At 32.9% G+C, this 18436-nt stretch overlaps 1 protein-coding gene and 1 long non-coding RNA gene across 7 annotated transcripts in view; one reads left to right on the forward strand and one right to left on the reverse strand.

Annotated features, from left to right (window-relative positions):
* Nucleotides 1–18219, forward strand: part of LOC148604152 (receptor-type tyrosine-protein phosphatase kappa-like) — a 40673-nt gene extending 22454 nt beyond the window's left edge. For 4 of the 6 annotated variants that reach the window (XM_088547864.1, XM_088547870.1, XM_088547866.1 and 1 more), the window contains 14 exons: nt 28–101; nt 365–401; nt 1429–1526; nt 6068–6193; nt 8674–8822; nt 9769–9904; nt 10555–10704; nt 10852–10951; nt 13826–13899; nt 14427–14558; nt 14699–14821; nt 15214–15365; nt 15720–15855; nt 17994–18219. In XM_088547864.1, the coding sequence (XP_088403990.1) occupies nt 28–101; nt 365–401; nt 1429–1526; nt 6068–6193; nt 8674–8822; nt 9769–9904; nt 10555–10704; nt 10852–10951; nt 13826–13899; nt 14427–14558; nt 14699–14821; nt 15214–15365; nt 15720–15855; nt 17994–18068 (1562 nt within the window). In that variant the 3' untranslated portion in view covers nt 18069–18219. Of the gene's footprint in view, nt 1–27; nt 102–364; nt 402–1428; nt 1527–6067; nt 6194–8673; nt 8823–9768; nt 9905–10554; nt 10705–10851; nt 10952–13825; nt 13900–14426; nt 14559–14698; nt 14827–15213; nt 15366–15719; nt 15856–17993 lie in introns of those variants that run through there. The other 2 variants (XM_088547865.1, XM_088547869.1) reach the window with 2 other exon arrangements.
* On the reverse strand, nt 6346–7593 carry LOC148604153 (uncharacterized). The gene is made up of 2 exons (XR_015915783.1): nt 7343–7593; nt 6346–6792 (listed from the first exon to the last, which is right to left on the reverse strand). It is a non-coding gene; the product is annotated as an uncharacterized LOC148604153 (long non-coding RNA).
* Nucleotides 18220–18436: the final 217 nt, after the last annotated feature.

Below are 18436 nucleotides of genomic sequence, written 5' to 3' on the forward strand. Positions count from 1 at the left end.
ATGTTTATGGTTTTTCTCTACAATTAGATGATGAAACACGAGTTATCTTAGAGACATCCCCACAGTGTACATCTGATTATATCAACGCTTCTCATATAAATGTAAGTTTAGTTTTCTTTTAACTATATTATTATCGAACTGCAATTTGATTGACCATTTTATGGTTAGACATGTTCCTTTTTATATGGAAAAAGAAAGTTGGTGGCAGTATTCATGAACGTCGTTTTTTTATAATTATTTCTATATTTTGTTTGGTGAACAGAACCTTTGTTTACCGCAAAATATATATTATCCCGCAAAAAATATATTATATATATTATCAAATATTTTACCTAGAAGAACGATGTTCAATGTTTTATTGTAGGGTTATGGACGACTGAAGCAGTATATTGCATCTCAAGGTAAACTATCAACTCATATGACTTTAATGATATCAGTACAGCCTTAATTAAAGTGCAAATGACACATTAAGCAGTCAAAGTGACTTTTTTAAAATTCCATTACTTTTTCAACGCAACATTGAACTTTTTTTACCATTAAATAAATAAAACTACTTATAAGGAATTTGATCTGCATGAACATTCTATTGATCTACACTTGTTGATAATGTTAAAATCAGCATCTTAGCCCGAGCAAGTATATCGTCCAGTCAAAGGTTTGATGGATGTTTCTTCAGTAAATGACCTCAATTTCAGATATTTTAGTTTTCATAATCCATAAATTGTTTATATAACTCTTTGAATATACAGTTTCGAAGTAAGTCAGTTTCCTCTCTTTAAATGTCATAAACATTTTGTCAGATACAGTGTTACCATTGTTTCTACATTGTTAGGTATCGAAGTAAGAAAAGGTACGTCTTTAAGCATGGCTACCACGGAAATATTCAAAGAAATACGTGTGGTTTTTTCTGTGTTGAATGTAGTTCCTTTGTATGTAGGCTGAACTACCTTTGTGCCTATTTTGTATACATAAAGTGTAATAAAATAGGGATCTGATATGCAAAATACTCTAAACAATAACCAAAAAATAAAACGTTTAAGTAGCAAATGACAAAAAAACAAGTAAAACTGTAAATGGAAAACATAGGAAGGAAACGCAGTGGTTCAGGCATTTCCGATGAATATGAACAAGGTTTTAAATCTTTTTAAATTAAATTATCTTTATTACGGTTCATTGTTTCTGATACATTGCAATACAAACATACAGCACTACATTTGCCACCAGGCATATGAAGACACTCATTGGAAGACGATATCTACATATACACTGAAATGTTGTCTGACACTTTGTCTACAGGACGAAATTTACCATGAAGTAAAGAAAGTCTTGGTCTGCGAATACAGCAGAATTTCTTAATCTGTGAATTCAATGTTTCGAGATAGATGTTATTGATTTTTTTTTTATGATTAATCTCCTTTCTTTTTGTAGGTCCCCAAGATAACACTGTAAATGAATTTTGGAGAATGATATTGCAAGTCGACTGTGGTAAAATAGTTATGTTAACAAATGTGTTCGAAGATGCCAAGGTACAATTGAATTCATTACTCATATGTTTCGTTTTATCTGCTCCAATACTTTTGCCTTCTGAATAACAATCATATAAATATTGCAGACATCTGTATATTTTTCTCATTAGCACAACTTTTTTTTCGAAGTTCAAGATTGTAAAATAAAACTTTTACTCAAAATCAGAAATATCGAAATAGAACGTTTTAGCCCGCATCGATAAGTAATATACCAGAGCATGCCTGAAAAGCAATTAACATAAGTGTAGTCCCGCTATTAATGCACAGAATGAAACCTCGGTGTTTTAAGAGTTTTGAGCTTTGATTAACGGTACGTTTTTAAATATAACTCGTTGTCAGACGAATGAATGGTGAATACTCTCGGGGACCTTTGGTCTATCTACAGTGGCATTAATTCAGTTGTTTGAAATACAGTTATACCAACCACACGCGTCATCTGCGTTTCTAGAAACATTTGTCGAGTTGATCATGTGGGCTAGACGAAAGACGAGAAGAAAACTTTGAACCAGCATTACTACCTAATTACTTCTTCCCTGTTTAAAAAGTAGCAGACAAACATATATCGTTTAGGATCAGTTTATCGTCCGGTTTTTATTTGTTATCGGAAAACAGCATAGAAATATTTCATTCGCTTGAAAATCAATACATTTTTCGTATGAAACATGTACATAAATTCATATAAATTAAAATATCGTCTCATCTCTGTAAGTACAGCTTTAGACCAGAACTCAAATATCAACTACGGTATACACAGAGTGTAGCACGCATACTTTATTGGAACTGTGCATTGTTTCCATAACTCTTAAAATTCTTAGTTAATAGTTAAAAAGTGATAAGATTTAAGATGGTAAGGATACCCAGGATAGTAAAATGGCTTGAATTCAACATATTTTGTGTTATTTGTTTTTAATTAGGGGGAGACACTATACTTACATAATATACATTTGTACAATAACATTTTTGGGGGAATTGTGTAAAAACCAAAAAAACATAAAACTGATGAATTTTTTTTCAATTGGTAGGGAAATATATATGATCTATGACATAAGCACTTTGCAGTAATTAAAAGAGTAATCAAGGGAACCAAGGTTTTAGCGGTAATCAAAAGAATGTGATCCAGGCATGAAAAACAGACATACACAACAAAGAACACAAAGCAACTAAAATAATACATAGAAAGTAACGAAAGTAAATGAGGAACTCGGACTCCACGAAAAGCTGAGAGCATTTACCAGGTGCAACGGTAGGGTAAGCGACCTCTGCTTTTCTAGAAACATCCGCCGAGTTGCTCATAAAAAATCAAGTCCGGGGTAGACGAAAGAGGAAAGAGAACTATGACACGTTGAACAAATCAGTTTTCATGGCGCAGATGGATACACAGTAACGACCCTCGACATCATGATGACGACCATAAAACTTCTGTAATGATGACTTCAATCTTATAGCAACATAATCTTTTTCAAGAAGCCTATTTGTTAGAAGTCTAGCGCGATACAAAAAGTCTGCCTAGTTTCGGCAAGCTCTGGCATAACGTATGAGTTGTGATATGAACACTCCATACGCAGGTGCTGAAGAGATGTTGCCACAAATGAAAGGAAATTTGACAATTCTGAATGAAAACTCATCACGTTTGTCGTAAAGTTTGCACAATATATTTCCCTTACCATCGATTTCTTAGTGTAGGTCAAGATATGAGGCTGACGTCAACTGTCTGTAGAAGTTTTTTATCTCAAGTTCTTTGGGGCAGATGCGATGTATCAAATACCGGAAATTAGGATTGTTTAAAGATAATACGTCATCTATATAGCCGAGACTGAGATTAAAGGGTCTAGCTAAACGATAGTCTTTAAAACAACAAAATTAATACTTAAACAAAAACAATAAAATATCAAATGCAAAAAAAGAAACTTTCCTATTCTTATTACATATACTGTATGAAAATTATCAAAATCAATGAATTTATTCTGGAATATCCCCCCTTTTTATTCTTAAGTCCTTTTACTCGGTAGAGTGAAGATAGAAACTTTTAAAAAAGGAAAGTAATAGATCTATATATTTGAAAATGTCAGAGTGTGATCCACTAATAGACAGGAAACAGTATACCATAATATTTTTCAAATGTAGACACACACACAAAGAGGAATAACTCTAAAAAGCATAGCAGAATTAAATACAGATCAGTAATTCATTGAAAAACATGTTTTGATACAGTGGAAATCAGACTGATTATGATCCTGTAATATAAGAGTGTGAATTCATATGTTTACTATAACTTTATAACCAAATTATTTTTGTACTATCCTTTTTCCGTCTAAAATTGCGGTTGTGTTATGTTATATTGTCGTCGTAGTTGTTGTCTCGGCGACGGGGCCGCGTTGTAGTTATTTTCGTTCGTTCGTTTCTGTGCGATAACTTTAGTTGTAATGGACCAAATGGCATGAGATATCGATATATTGTAACTTGCTGATTGAGGAAGCTTGCTATTTCAAATTAGGTAAATAATTCATTTTGTCCTGTAAAAAGGGGTAAGATAGGTATTTAGTTAATTCTGATGTATAAGGTTTACCTCTCATTCAGTTTTTACAATTTTTTTTCTTTGATTCTTTTTAAAGATTGAAAAACATAATTTAAACAGCATTTAATTTTGATAGTCTATAGGGAATGAAGTGAGGCGACACCTTGTGAAATATAAATTTTATTTAAGGTCTGATATTGAAAAAAAATATTTGGTTCCTAATAAAAATCAGATATCTCTCGTGGTTTTCCAGTTATAAGGAATGCGATTTTTCTTCTTCTTCTTAGCAAATGTACTCTGTCATACTGGTTACTGAGACACATACATGTTTTTTTTTCAGTACACATTCTTTAAAAAATGACATATTCTTGCAAAATGTATGAATGATGCACTTCTGATTTTCCGAAGGGTCTAAAATTAATGATTAATATTTAAAACAAATAATAATCAGGATTTATATCATGTGTGACATTTTTGTCGAAATTATTAAAAGTGACAGATTATGACAGAGTTTGTATAAAGCCCTGATAGATCCTGACAAGGTATGTCTCGGGTCAATACAATGTCTGACAGTTTAAAACTGTTCTATAACAGCAATACCTAATGGAATCGAAGAGAGGCTAAGGAAGTGATCGCAAATGTTTCTCCAATTATAATGTCAGGATTACAAATCAATACCATAATGAAACTAGTAAAGAAAATCTCATAACCCATTCGCAAAATGTATCCTTGTGGTATTAGAACTGAATCAAATCTTCAAAAATGAAATGGTCGCCCCTTCCTCTTTACATCCACAAAATATCAAAAACTCGCAAAGCAAATACTCCGGAGACTATTTTCAACGGATGATCCATATGAAATACTAAGGAAGTCGAATCCCTTACACTTTTTACACAACTCCATAAAATATATAATTGAGTAAAATGTACCTGAAGTCAATTGACCCCATAGATTTCCTTTCTTCGTATGTCTACCCCGGACTTGACTTTTTATGAGCAACTCGGTTGGTGTTTCTAGAAAAGCAGAGGACGCTTACCCTACCGGTTCACCTGGTCCATGCTCCCAGTTTTTAGTGGAGTCCGAGTTGCTCATTTACTTTTGTTACTTTGTATGTATGATTATAGTTACGTTATGTTCTTTGTTGTGTATGTCTGTTTTCCATGTCTGGTCTTTGTCCCTGGATTACATTCTTTTGATTACCGCTATAACCTTGGTTCCCTTGATTACTCATTGAAGCTATTTTTGTCCATGTCAACAATTGAATTTAACGACATCTATTTCTGAAAAGGTACAAGAGAAATCTTTTCTTTTGGAAGTTGTAGGCTTTTCTTTAGATTTTGTTCTCATGATCCTGAAAAAAATTAAAATGGCCTAATTATTTTTATCCTTAAATAATGAGATATTTTTTTTTACTTTTTTACCTAAACAGATAAGCTTATGTGTGTAACAATCATAAAAAAAGTTTACCAAATGTAAAATTTAAAACAGCTTAAAACAATTAAACTGCTTATTTCCGACCCTGGAAATCAATACAACCCCATAAATAGAAAAAAAAACAGAAACAAACATTTTTCCAAAGTTTGAACTGGATTGCCATGGTAACCAAGAATTTTTTATTAGATGTGTAACATATTTTTTTCATTGTAAACCATAATGATGAACTCTAGAAGGTTTCATCAAAATTTGGTATATATGTGCCCACTTTTGTTGTTGGTTACAGAGAACTATATTAATATGCTTATATCCTCATGATGCGATTTCATGTTAATTGATAATGATTGCAATGATTACGGAAAGCGTGTTAAATGAGTATGGAATTAACATCTGTTAGTAAAACGTTGTTTTCAACTATTTTCTAGTTTGAATATAGTACTTTTGTAAGCGACTCACAGCTGAATGATTCATTATGTGGAATAATTCAGAACTTCCTTTTGGTCTTGAATCAAACGAACATTTATTAACGATATGTTTGATTACCATTTATAGTATGTACTTTTTTTTTTTTTTTTTTTTTTAATTAATGTAGCAAAAGTGCAACCACTACTGGCCAGAAACTGTTGAAAAATCTAATAGTTATGACGGAATAGATGTCACATTGATGAAGGAAGACATCTACTCTGACTTTACCATCAGGCATATCAAACTACAAAAGGTAGTATTCTGATTTCTTGAATAAACAAAATCGCGTTATTAACAATCATATATATATAACGAGAAAAGGTATGGTAAAAATTTCAAGAGACAACAATGTCACGGATGACCAAGTGATGGCTATTTAATCAAATGTGAATAAATTATACAACATTGAAAACAACATAAATTTAATAAACTATATACAAAGTTCACAATGTTCGCCAATAGAAAATATAAAAGTTACTTCCTTTGAACAAACGGCTTTACTGTAGTGCTGGAGCATCATATAACGGGTTTTCATCATGATTACGGTATTTAATGTGTACATTCACAATAACATCAGAGACAACGGGTGAGTATTCGCAAACAGTAAATCAGTATAAATCCACATACAATGAAGGTAAAGTAAGTTTGGACAAACTCCAGAATACGAATAATGAGTTACTGCAGTTATATTACGATACTGTATTACAAATTGCTGTCCATGCCGGACTACGGACTAATCAATACCACCATTACTGGACTAATATAATATTGCCATTACTGAACTACTGGAACACTACCATTACTGGACTAATGGAATACTATACTGCCATTACTATACTAAAGCTACGGGACCTATGAAATGTATAATAATTCCATAGCTAGAATGTTTTGAAATGTCTGAACGCTATAAATTACAAGGCACTTTAAAATATATAGAAATACATGTATATAATATACTGCGTACATACATCAGTACAAAAATAACAGTGCTATGTGCTGATGTGTTGCACATACTACTACTACTATGCTATACGCATGTTTTACATACAATATTACTCCGTGCATGTTTTGCACACTATACTACTCAATGAATATATGGTTTACACAAAAATATAATCTACACATACTTTACCGTGCGCTTTACAGCTTTACAAACTGTCGAAAATACTCCGAGCAAACTACACTCATCACACCTCGAAAAACATGCAATACATTGTGTATTTCAAAGCGCACAAAGCATAATTCATACGTATTATAAACTATACTGTAAATAGTTTGAATTTGTAAAACAAAATGTGCATAAAAAATAACTTTATAATACAAAAGGTTTCAGCGGAATGATGTCTGACAGTTTTAGCACCGTTTAATATTAAATAAATAAATAAATAAAACTGTGACTTACCATAGAAAGTCAGTGCCACGTTCGCTCTATGCACAAATATCACACACTACCCAGACATGTTGATTCTACAGGTGACCATCGTTTAACTGATGTCACAAAGTAGTAGATACTTTAAAAGAAAATTATTGTTACAGTCCGATGATTGAGGTATTGCAAAGGGTATTTAAATGAAAAATCGATAAATAACCGACACAGTAGAAATCCGTTCAAAACAGAAAATATACAATCAAAACAAACGTTTTGACAAACAATCCCATCGAGATTAGCATGTCAGCCAAAGGCATGGAAATCTCATACCACAGGAAAGGCTGCACATGGCCCCATAACATTAGTACACACATGTGCAGCAAAAGAGATGCCCTATATACTATGTAACATACATGTAAAAATAAACTAAAGGAGAAAACAAAACAAGACATACATAGTCCAGAAATTCGTGACTTGGGAAAGGCGCAAACAATGCGGCGGGGTTAAAGTACTTTGGCATAATCACAATCCTCCCTCTTTAAAATCTGGCCCCTGTGGAAAACTATAACGCAATTAAACACACATAAAAATCAGTTAAAAATGTCCGAGTTCCTTGTTACAACGTAAATAAAGAAACTGAATATAAAATACTCAAATGAACAAACTCAGCAATTTTTTTACATGCCAGCTCCAGACCAGTTTACACCTACAAAAAGTTATGCCCTATTGTATGTAAACTCAATCCCAATAATTCCCATACGGGGTCAAGAACCACGATATATCATTAGTCTTTCAATAAGTACACAGCCCATGTCATGCTTTAAACTTCTTTTAAATATAGTGTTTTAATTTCTATGTAAATATGGTTAGCTTGTTGCTGTGTCCGATTTCTGTTCATAGTAATTCCTAATTTTGTCGTTATTGTTATATATCTTATCATTATTAATAATAACATGCCGATCGACAGCGTCATGTAATTTCTTTTCTCATATAGGCACTTGTTTTAAGTGGTATTTCACTTTCTTAGGATTTCAATAGAATAATTTCATTCCTGAATTTTGTATCCTCCAACCCCTCTAACATCTACGTATTTTCCCGTTTCTTTTGGACTTAGACTTGGCGAATTTTACTCTTTTTTTTCAATTCCTCAAATATCGCGAATATACTCTCGAAAATTTGCCTCTAAACGGTATACTATAAAGCATTCAGTCTGATTACCAGCCCATAGCATACCTTTCTGATAAGTTTCAAATTTTATATAGGACCATCACTGTTTAATAATAAACTTTGCATTATCCCTGTATTGATGTTCAAAAGTTTTAACAAAAAACTCAAAAAACCAAATGAATTCAATGTCTGTTAAGGAAAACCTCAAGAAAACCGTTGTTCAGTTTCACTTTACTGCCTGGCCTGACAAAGATGTTCCAAAGTATTCATCATCACTGGTACACTTCCGGTACAAGGTTAACTCTACTGACGTCTCAGCGAAAGGCCCAACTGTCGTTCACTGCAGGTAAAATCAAGAAATAATAAAATACAATTTGTATAGAAAGATGTATCAAACATGACACTCTCAGATAGCATCATACATGCACTACTCGAATTTAATTAAAATTTACGAAATCCGAATTAAAACTTACAAGTTTGTAAATTCAAACTACTTTTCAATGAAATATTGAGGGAAAATCAAAGAAACCAAGGTTATAGCGGTTATCAAAATAATGTTATCCAGGGACAGAGATCAGACATTGAAAACAGACATACACAACAAAGAACATCAATTAAATAAATAATACATACAAAGTAATAGAAGCTAATGTGCAACTCGGACTCCACTAAAAAGAGCATGGACCAGGTGAACAGGTACGGTAAGCGTCCTATGCTTTTCTAGAAACACCCGCCGAGTTGCTCATAAAAGTTCAAATCTGAGGTAGACAAACAAGGAAAAAAACTATGACACGTTGAATAAATCAGTTTCATAGCGCAGTTGAATACTCCATAACGCTCCACGAATTCATGATGACGACCATAAAACTTCTGTAGTGATGACTTCAATCTTGTGGCAACATAACCCGTTCCAGAAGCCTATTTGCGATACAAAAAGTCTGTAGTTTCGGCAAGCTCTGGCATAAGGTATGTGTTGTGATATGAACACTCCATACGTAGGTACTGAAGGGATGTTGCCATAGATGAAAGGAAAAATGACAATTTTGAATGAAAAGTCATCACGTTTGTCGAACAGTTTGGTCAATAGTTTCCCTGGCATAGCGTAGGAGTTGCAATACGAACACTCCATACGCAGGATAGGGTAGTTATCTGCTTATTTCATTTTTTACTTTGATAAGGTAAGGAAGTTTCTAAAAGATTTAAGTATTACAAATGCAAAAAAGGAAGTGTACCTATCTGATATATGCTTTAAAGATGTTTTATTACGTATATATGTTTTCTTCTTTTCTTAGTGCTGGAATTGGAAGAACCGGGACATACATAGCTCTTGATTACGCTGTGACTGAGTCGAAGGAAGTCGATTATGTTGATATATTTCGTTGTGTTGAGACTTTGAGGAGACAGAGGGTGAACATGGTACAGACAGCTGTAAGTGAGATAGTATATAAATATATATATATAAATGAAAATACCGCAGTGCGAATGAAGAAAAAGATTACAGGGAGGCATGAGCACGTTCGAAAGACTCTAAAAATGACAAACAACAAGGAAAACTAAACATTGAATAACAAAAACGCAATGTTTTTGTGATACTGATTAGATGATAACAAATTTAATTCACAAAGATGTAAGAACTGTCAAATTTGCATGGCAACACCACCTGCACAACGTCCAGCGCCTTAGACAACTCAGCCAGCCAGGCTATATAAAAATATAGCTTTCGCTGGCCGGGTCATTCCTCCAGGTAGGATTAATCTTGGGTTGTAACTTAGTACACGATGCATGGTAGTACGGGACAGTTCATCTAGGTATTATTACGTTGGATAGAGGATCAAATTAATGGTGCATGTCACAACAAATCAATATGATACAACGTCTCAGAATGTGACGACTCTATTCGCTACACTGCTCCATCGGATCAAATTGATACAGGGGAAGATAATATAAACATATAGAAATGAAGTGTTATGATTTTTACTAAATAATTAACTAGTTTTTGTGTTAAAACTGTTTGACTGCATTTATTTCATATATATATATATATATATATTATAAAACGTGTTCTTTATTTTTCAAAGCACCAGTACGTATTCCTCCACGACGCAGTTTTGGAAGCACTAATGTGTCCTAACTCTGGGGTTCCATCCAAGGATTTCCCAGAGGTTTATAAGAATCTGATGAAGTTTGATTCTGTCCGAGAGAAACGCAACCTTAATGTTGAATATGATGTGAGTAAAAAAATTAACGACTGAATATCAAATGAATAATAATAAAAGATATTTGAATCACAAAAAACATACTGTATCACCATTCTATATCACAAAAGCTTTTATACAAGACGAGACTAATTTAAGACCTGTTTAACAATATTGCAGTTGCTAAACTCACTGTCAAGAAAACATGATGAAGAAGCTTTCGAGAAAGGCAAAAGTGTTGAAAACAAGTCAAAGAATAGATTCAGTAATATCATTCCAGGTAATACTTCCTTTTTTAGAATTAAGAATGCACACTTATAAAAGTGGACCCTAAATTAAAAGGTAACTGTTGCTTAAGCAATCTTGCAAAAACACTAAAAGCATTGAACAGCTATACACTTAATCTTAAAGAATGCCATAACATGGTATCATAACAAGATATAGGCATTAGCCTTTGAACAATGAGTAAAAAAATATCAGCAAAAATGACAAAAAGAAGGACAATTTAATACATGGCAAACAGAAACAAGTCTCATACACGTTCCTCACGTTCCCCAATTTATCACAGAACCCATGCATTGTAATTCAGTATACAACTTTTAGCCTATATACTAAGTTTCATAAAATTTGGATGAAATTTACGCAAGTTTCCAACTTTGACACCTTATTTTGGATGGCGGCCATTTTGATAGACAGCCATCTACAATAATCTAAAATATGAAACTCATTAACACTTTCATGCGTTTATTTTTATTTTTTTAACATGGCAACACATGAAACATTTTATGGTAAAATATTATAGAGATCATCAAATCCAACCGCCACACCAATTGCCACGTTGATGGTTACTTAGATTAATGAGATATCACCATGTCCTATGTTATAACCTACACCTCTTTTCAACTGAAGCAACCCTCCTCTTAAATTTGTTTTGTTGAATACAATACAATACAAAAGCTTCATTGAACGTCGATATTTTTAAAACAATACAACATAAGCTCAGATGAACTTTCAAAATCGACATACATGTACATGCACTACAATAAATAACATTTAGATCACAAGTACAAAACATGGCAACTATCTAGTCCTTTTCATGCAAACAAACATAAACCGTTAGTCAACATATAAGGCAAATAGTAGCAAATGTAAAATAGGATTAAAATGAAAGAGCAGCACTATAAACAGTCAACCATGTAAAAGCATAAAGCAGAGCTGTTATAAATAGCAAGCAGAACAATGACATGTCCTGTCGTTCTATGAATTTAGAAGATTATTATTGAAACTTTCAACTGCTATATTTCTAATTCTTCGTACTTTCAGTGATGGCATTTTTGATTTTAACAAAAGCTCCCCATATGTGCTAGTATAGTCGTTGTAGATGAATTTAAGAGCCCTTTCTTGATATTTTTTTTTCATTTATTAGTATTAGCCTCCCTACAGAAGTACCAAAATAAAATAAAAGAGTGCTAAAATGTTAACCTTCCTAGTTTATTTAAGTGTTTCCCTATTCTTTTTAAAACAATTTACTGTTTTGAAGCCTTTTTACTCAAATGTTGGCTATATGAGCATCAAATTTCAACTCCAATGTAGTAATCTATTGTTACTCCAAAACAAAAAAAGATTTACTTCATCCTCACATGTTATAGTATTGTCACCAAGATCGAAAGAAATGTTTTTTTTCGGCCAATTGCAAGTGCATGAAGTTTATCATTAATATCTATAGGTTAACATTCCCAACATTTTGAAATTATCATACAATTTTAAGCCAAAATATCAAGTTTCATAAAATTCTGATGACATTTACACTATTTTCCAAGGGGCACCTTATTTTGGATGGCGGCCATTTTTAAATGGTGGCTATCTGAAAAAAATCCGAAATATGTATTCAATCACATTTAGACACATGGCAACACAAACATATCGATTGCATAATATTGTAGAGCTTATCAAACTCTACCACCACACCAATCTTCGAGGCCCTGGCCACCTAGGTTTCCGAGATATCGCAATGTCCTAAATTATGACCTATCCAAAGCGCCCCTCCTTTCATCTTTTTTTTTTGCGGTGTGCACATCTGTGTGGTGAGGCCCAACTTCACAGCCAGGTTTGTTCCAATTCCTATTTTAGTTTCCGAGAAAAGGCATGGACAAGATCATCGGTAAAAAATAATAATAACAAGTTTTAAGTTGTGTTTGCATGCAAGTCACATACAAGTCCCCTCACGTTCCTAAAATGATCACAGAACCTAAATATTTGAATTCTGTGTACAATTTTAAGCTTATATACAAAGTTTCATGAAATTTGGATGACATTTACTGTTTTCAAGTTGGGCACCTTATTTTGGATGGCGGCAACTTTGAAAGCCAGCCATCTACAATAATAAAAAATATGAAACTTATGAACACTTAGATGGTTTTACATATCCTCTAAGTTTAGTGAAGTCATTTGTTACTACACAATAGAAAAACATGTGGAAAAATCACAAAAATCAACCAAATTTTTCACTTTTTTCGTTACCATGGCAACACATGAAATATCAATTCACTTTTTTTTGATAATATTAAAGAGATAATCAAACAGTACGGATTTTCAAGTTGATAGCTACTTAGATTTATGAGATTTTACGATGTCCTATATAATGACCTATAACCCTTTTCGACCGAAGCACCCACCCTTTTAATTTTTTGTGAAGTGAACATCTACGGGTTAACATTCCCAAAATTTTGAATTTATGATACAATTTTAAGCCTAAATATCAAGTTTCATAAAATTATAATGACATTTACATAATTTTCCAAAGGGGCACCTTATTTTGGATGGCGATTATTTCAAAATGGTGGCCATCTTGAATAATCCGAAATATGTATTAAATCACATTTAGATTATTATACATAACTTCGAGAAGGTGAACGTATTCCGATCAATTGAAAAATAATGTACTGTGAAAGTAAATTAATTCGTGGATACAAATTTTCGTGGATTCTTGAATTCGTGGTTTTGAAGTTTTCAGTATACACATCAATGGGAATCTACTATTCGTTAAGAACCAAATTTGGTGGTTTGACCTACTCACGAAAACCACAAAAATTGGTACCCCATGAACAATAGTACACACTCATAACACACTCGTTTTTATGTATTCTTTTTGCAGTTGGATCTGAGATGCCACGACTTATATCAACTGTTGAAGGTCATAATGAGTATATAAACGCTGTTTTTCTTCCAGTGAGGTTTAATTGTATAAATATTTCTAATAACTTTTCTACTTAGGAAAAAATATTGCAAGTTAGTATGTAATTCTTACCCTACCAAACATTCCTCGATCGGCCGAAATCAAGCAAAAAAATAACAAAAGTAATTTCACTTTAATGTTAATTGCATCGACTTATCCATTGATTTTAAGAATATTAGCGGGTAAATAATAAGACGTACACAACAAAGAAAATAAAGTTACTTAAGTCATACATACAAAGCAACAAAAGCAAATGAGCAGCTCGGACTCCACTAAAAACTGGGAGCATGGACCAGGTGCACTGGTAGGGTATGCGTCCTCTCCTCTGGCTTTTCTAGAAATACCCGCCGAGTTGCTCATAACAAGTCCAGTATTTAATGTCACTGACTGTACCTATTTTATATAAAAAAAGACGTTATAGTTCAAAGAAATTTCTTTTTTAATTTTAAGTTGAAAAAAGAGCTAACTACGTAGAAGTCCATATCAAATACCATAACATATATTACTTTAACATTTTCAGGGTTATAAAAGCAGTAATACATTTGTAGTTACCCAAATGCCGATGGAGAACACAGTTATAGATTTCTGGAGACTTGTTAATGACTACAGGATATCAGTTGTTGTCATGCTTAATTGGGAGTTTGAACAAAAGGTAAACGATGAAAGGTGAAAATAGAAAAGATATCAGTTCTGACAACATATTCCAACAAAAATAAATTGCATTCAATAAATAAAATTTATATTTATATTTATTTCAATTTAATATGTTCAATTCTGATTGTTCTTTCATAGGATGAATATTGGCCAAGAAAACGTAATGAATCTTTGTCATTAGGTCCTTTCAAGATCGAACAGAAAGACGTACTCAGAAAGAAGCACTGTGATGTAATGGAACTCTCCTTGACTTCGAATCATGTAAGTCGTAACAACATCATATCATTGAATTTCTAAAATTTCCACTAGTATCACTGGTTCAAAGGTTTGAAAAATGGTGTATTTTCTTGAATATGTAGTTTTAATACTTGCTTATAATTTTATGAAAGAAATTAAAAGTCCTTCATACATTAGTGTTAGCTACAACAAATAAAAGACACATTTTGCAATGTACATTTAACTCTTACATTAGCTCACATTAAACCAAACGGTCGTAAATCTCGCCGTCGGCTTAAAGGCTCTACAAAGCTTGTGCTATTTTGTTTTACTTTTACACACATGTGCAATCACAAAGGTTAAATAACCTATTTAAATTAAATACAATATGAAAATTTAGGATTAGAAATAAAGTTCGATTTTAACCTGTTTTGAAGGACAGAAATAAGGTAATAGTTTTCCAGCAAAGATTTTGGAACGAAGAAGATGCTATCCCAGGAAACATTGAAACATTCTTCTCATTTATTTCTGATGTAGAAGAGGCTCATGGGAAGGACAATAGAGATGGTCCTCTGCTTGTGCACTGTCTGTGAGTAAACATAAAGTACATATGCATTTCAGAACCTTTTTAACTAATTCATGATGACGTTGGTTCAAGTAATAGAACAGCCGATCATGGCGGATGTCTAAGGTTACCTTAGGTCGCAAATATATGAAAATGGACCGTAATTCTAGATTCTGTTAGAATCAGAATATTTTGCAGAAATTGTCATTATTAACACTATTGTTAACTATTTATTTCGGTTATTCTTTTCTCTCTATCGCGGATAAATTAAAGGGCAGTCCGTGATTGTTGAGACAATGATAAATTAGAGTTGCTGTGAATTATTTATTTTCAAACAAGTAAATTGTGAAAAATATTTCAATGATAATTTCTTTGCAGAAATGGATGTGACAAGAGTGGTTTATACTGTGTGATGGCGACTGTTATAGAGAGACTGAGAATAGAACAGGATGTGGGTATACAACACATTATCAAACAGATGAGGAACAGAAGGCCTCAGATCATACCCAACTATGTGAGTAAACAAGTCAAATACACACAAATACTTATTTACAATACATCACCTAACAGATGAGGAACAGATGGCCTCAGGTAATACCGTACTGATTGACTACCAACACCAAATAGTCAAACAAAAATATATACAATACATCACCTAACAGATTAGGAACAGATGGCCTCAGGTAATACCGTACTGATTGAGTACCAACACCAAATAGTCAAACAAAAATATATACAATACATCCCCTAACAGATTAGGAACAGATGGCCACAGGTAATACCGTACTGATTGACTACCAACACCAAATAGTCAAACAAAAATATATACAATACATCACCTAACAGATTAGGAACAGATGGCCTCAGGTAATACCGTACTGATTGAGTACCAACACCAAATAGTCAAACAAAAATATATACAATACATCACCTAACAGATTAGGAACAACAGGCGTCAGATCAAACCAAACCATTTGAATACACACAACAAATACACACTATCATATATATATAGCCTAGCTGGCCGAGTGGTCTAGGGAGCTGGACTTTGTGCAGGCGGTGTTGCCATAGATGTCATAGCGGTACGAGTTCGAGTCCCGCGGAGGGAACGACCAAAAATTTGCATCGCAAATTTGACAGTTCTAACATCGTTGGGAATTTTTCAGACCTCTCTCTCTCTCTCTCTCTATATATATATATATATATATATATATATATATATATATATGTCCATCGGATCAAATTGACACAGGAAAGATAATGTAAGTATAGTAGGGTAAAAAAATTCCAATGATGTTATGTCCATCGGATCAAATTGACACAGGAAAGATAATGTAAGTATAGAAGGGTAAAAAAATTCCAATGATGTTATAACTGTCAAATTTACAAAGCAAATTTCTAGTTGTTCCCTCCGCGGGACTCGAACTGGTACCTCTGTGACATATGTGGTAACACCACCTTCACAAAGCCCAGCGCCCTAGACCACTCGGCCAGGTAGGCTATATAAAAATATTCCTCCTCGTAAGATTAATGTAGGGCTGTAACTTAGTACACGATGTATGGTAGTACGGGACAGTTCATTTAGATGTTATCATGTAGGATAGATTAACAAGTTAATTATATATGTCACACCAAATCAATATTATACAACCTTGTATAACTTGTAAAAGCGGAGTGTATATAATGATCATGTCGGTCGTCCGTCCGTTCGTTTACAAATTTTTTCACAAATTCTTTATCACGTGATGCAATTGTGTATTTCTATTTTTGTTGTTTATTTTATTTATCTGAATGACTTTTTGGGTTTCTTCATACCAACTATGGACTTTGTTATCCCGGTACTCCTATAAAACTACTATATGGAATTCATAGCTTTCGTTCTTTCGTTTTCAAATGATAATGATGACTTCTTGCATCTTCCATTTTGTTTTTCATAAATTAATTCTGGGGTTTCATTAATAGTTTCTAGTTAGGGGAGTTGGTGTCTCACTATTTAAGCTTTGCTCACAGTTGTTTGTCTAGGTAATTAAAAAGTGTGCTAATAGTGAAATCTGTGACACACGTTAGACTTTTAAAATTCGGAGGCCAAAAATTTTCATGGATAAAGTATCATGTATGTCGGGAATCAATAGAGTTGTTATGTTTTTCTTATATCAGATTTGATAATGTGAATATTACCCCAACAAACAAACAAACAAACCTTCGTTTAAATATTATCGAGTCAGTGTAAAACTTTGTCTTCCTTTGTAACAAATGAAATGTTGTCTGCTTCCCAGAGAGTTTCATTTAAATTGTCTGATCAGAGGTCTTAGGGAAATTAGTTTAAATCTTAACTGTCTTGATATCTGATGATTTACTTTGTGATATTCCAATTTGTATTGACAGTATTGTTTTTGACACGTTCCATACCAAAGTCTTTGTATTGCCCATCGATGATCTTTTTTCGTAGGCAATCCATGCTAATTTCGTTCATTAAAAACCAATAGGTGGCCATGGGCTGACATTTTCATCCCTGTTGTGTTGTTGTCTCTTTGACATATACACCATACCTATTGTCGTTATAGATGAAAACTAAAAACATTTTGGAAAATTTCATTATATTGGAATCCAAAAGGACTGTAAGTATTATAATGTTTTATTTTCACATTTCAGGAGCAGTTCTGTTTTCTGTATGAGGCCGTAATAGAATACCTGAAACAATTTGAGACATACGCAAATTTCAGTTAATATGATTTCGAAAACAACAATTACTGTTCTTAAGCTTGCAATATGTATTATTATTATTAATTAGTATTAATATTATTTTTGTCTAATACTAGCTATATGTAAGCAGCTTTTAGTGTGTAGTATTTTGACATAATAAAATATTTTTAACTCATATTTGACAATTAAAATCGTAGATAGAAACCTTATTCATGCATTTTGTCATACTCATTCGAAAGCAATCATCAACGATTGATAAACTGAAAGTAGTGGTTAGCATACATATATAAACCAGATTCTTATATTCAATAAAATTCGTAACTTAGTTAAAGCTTTCACTGACCAAACCATTTACCAATTTAAAGTTATTAATGTTCATTAGTGTCAATATT

Source organism: Perna viridis, chromosome 10, assembly GCF_037379345.1.
Source record: "Perna viridis isolate PV_CMFRI_1.1 ecotype Kerala chromosome 10, ASM3737934v1, whole genome shotgun sequence".
NCBI lineage: Eukaryota > Metazoa > Mollusca > Bivalvia > Mytilida > Mytilidae > Perna > Perna viridis.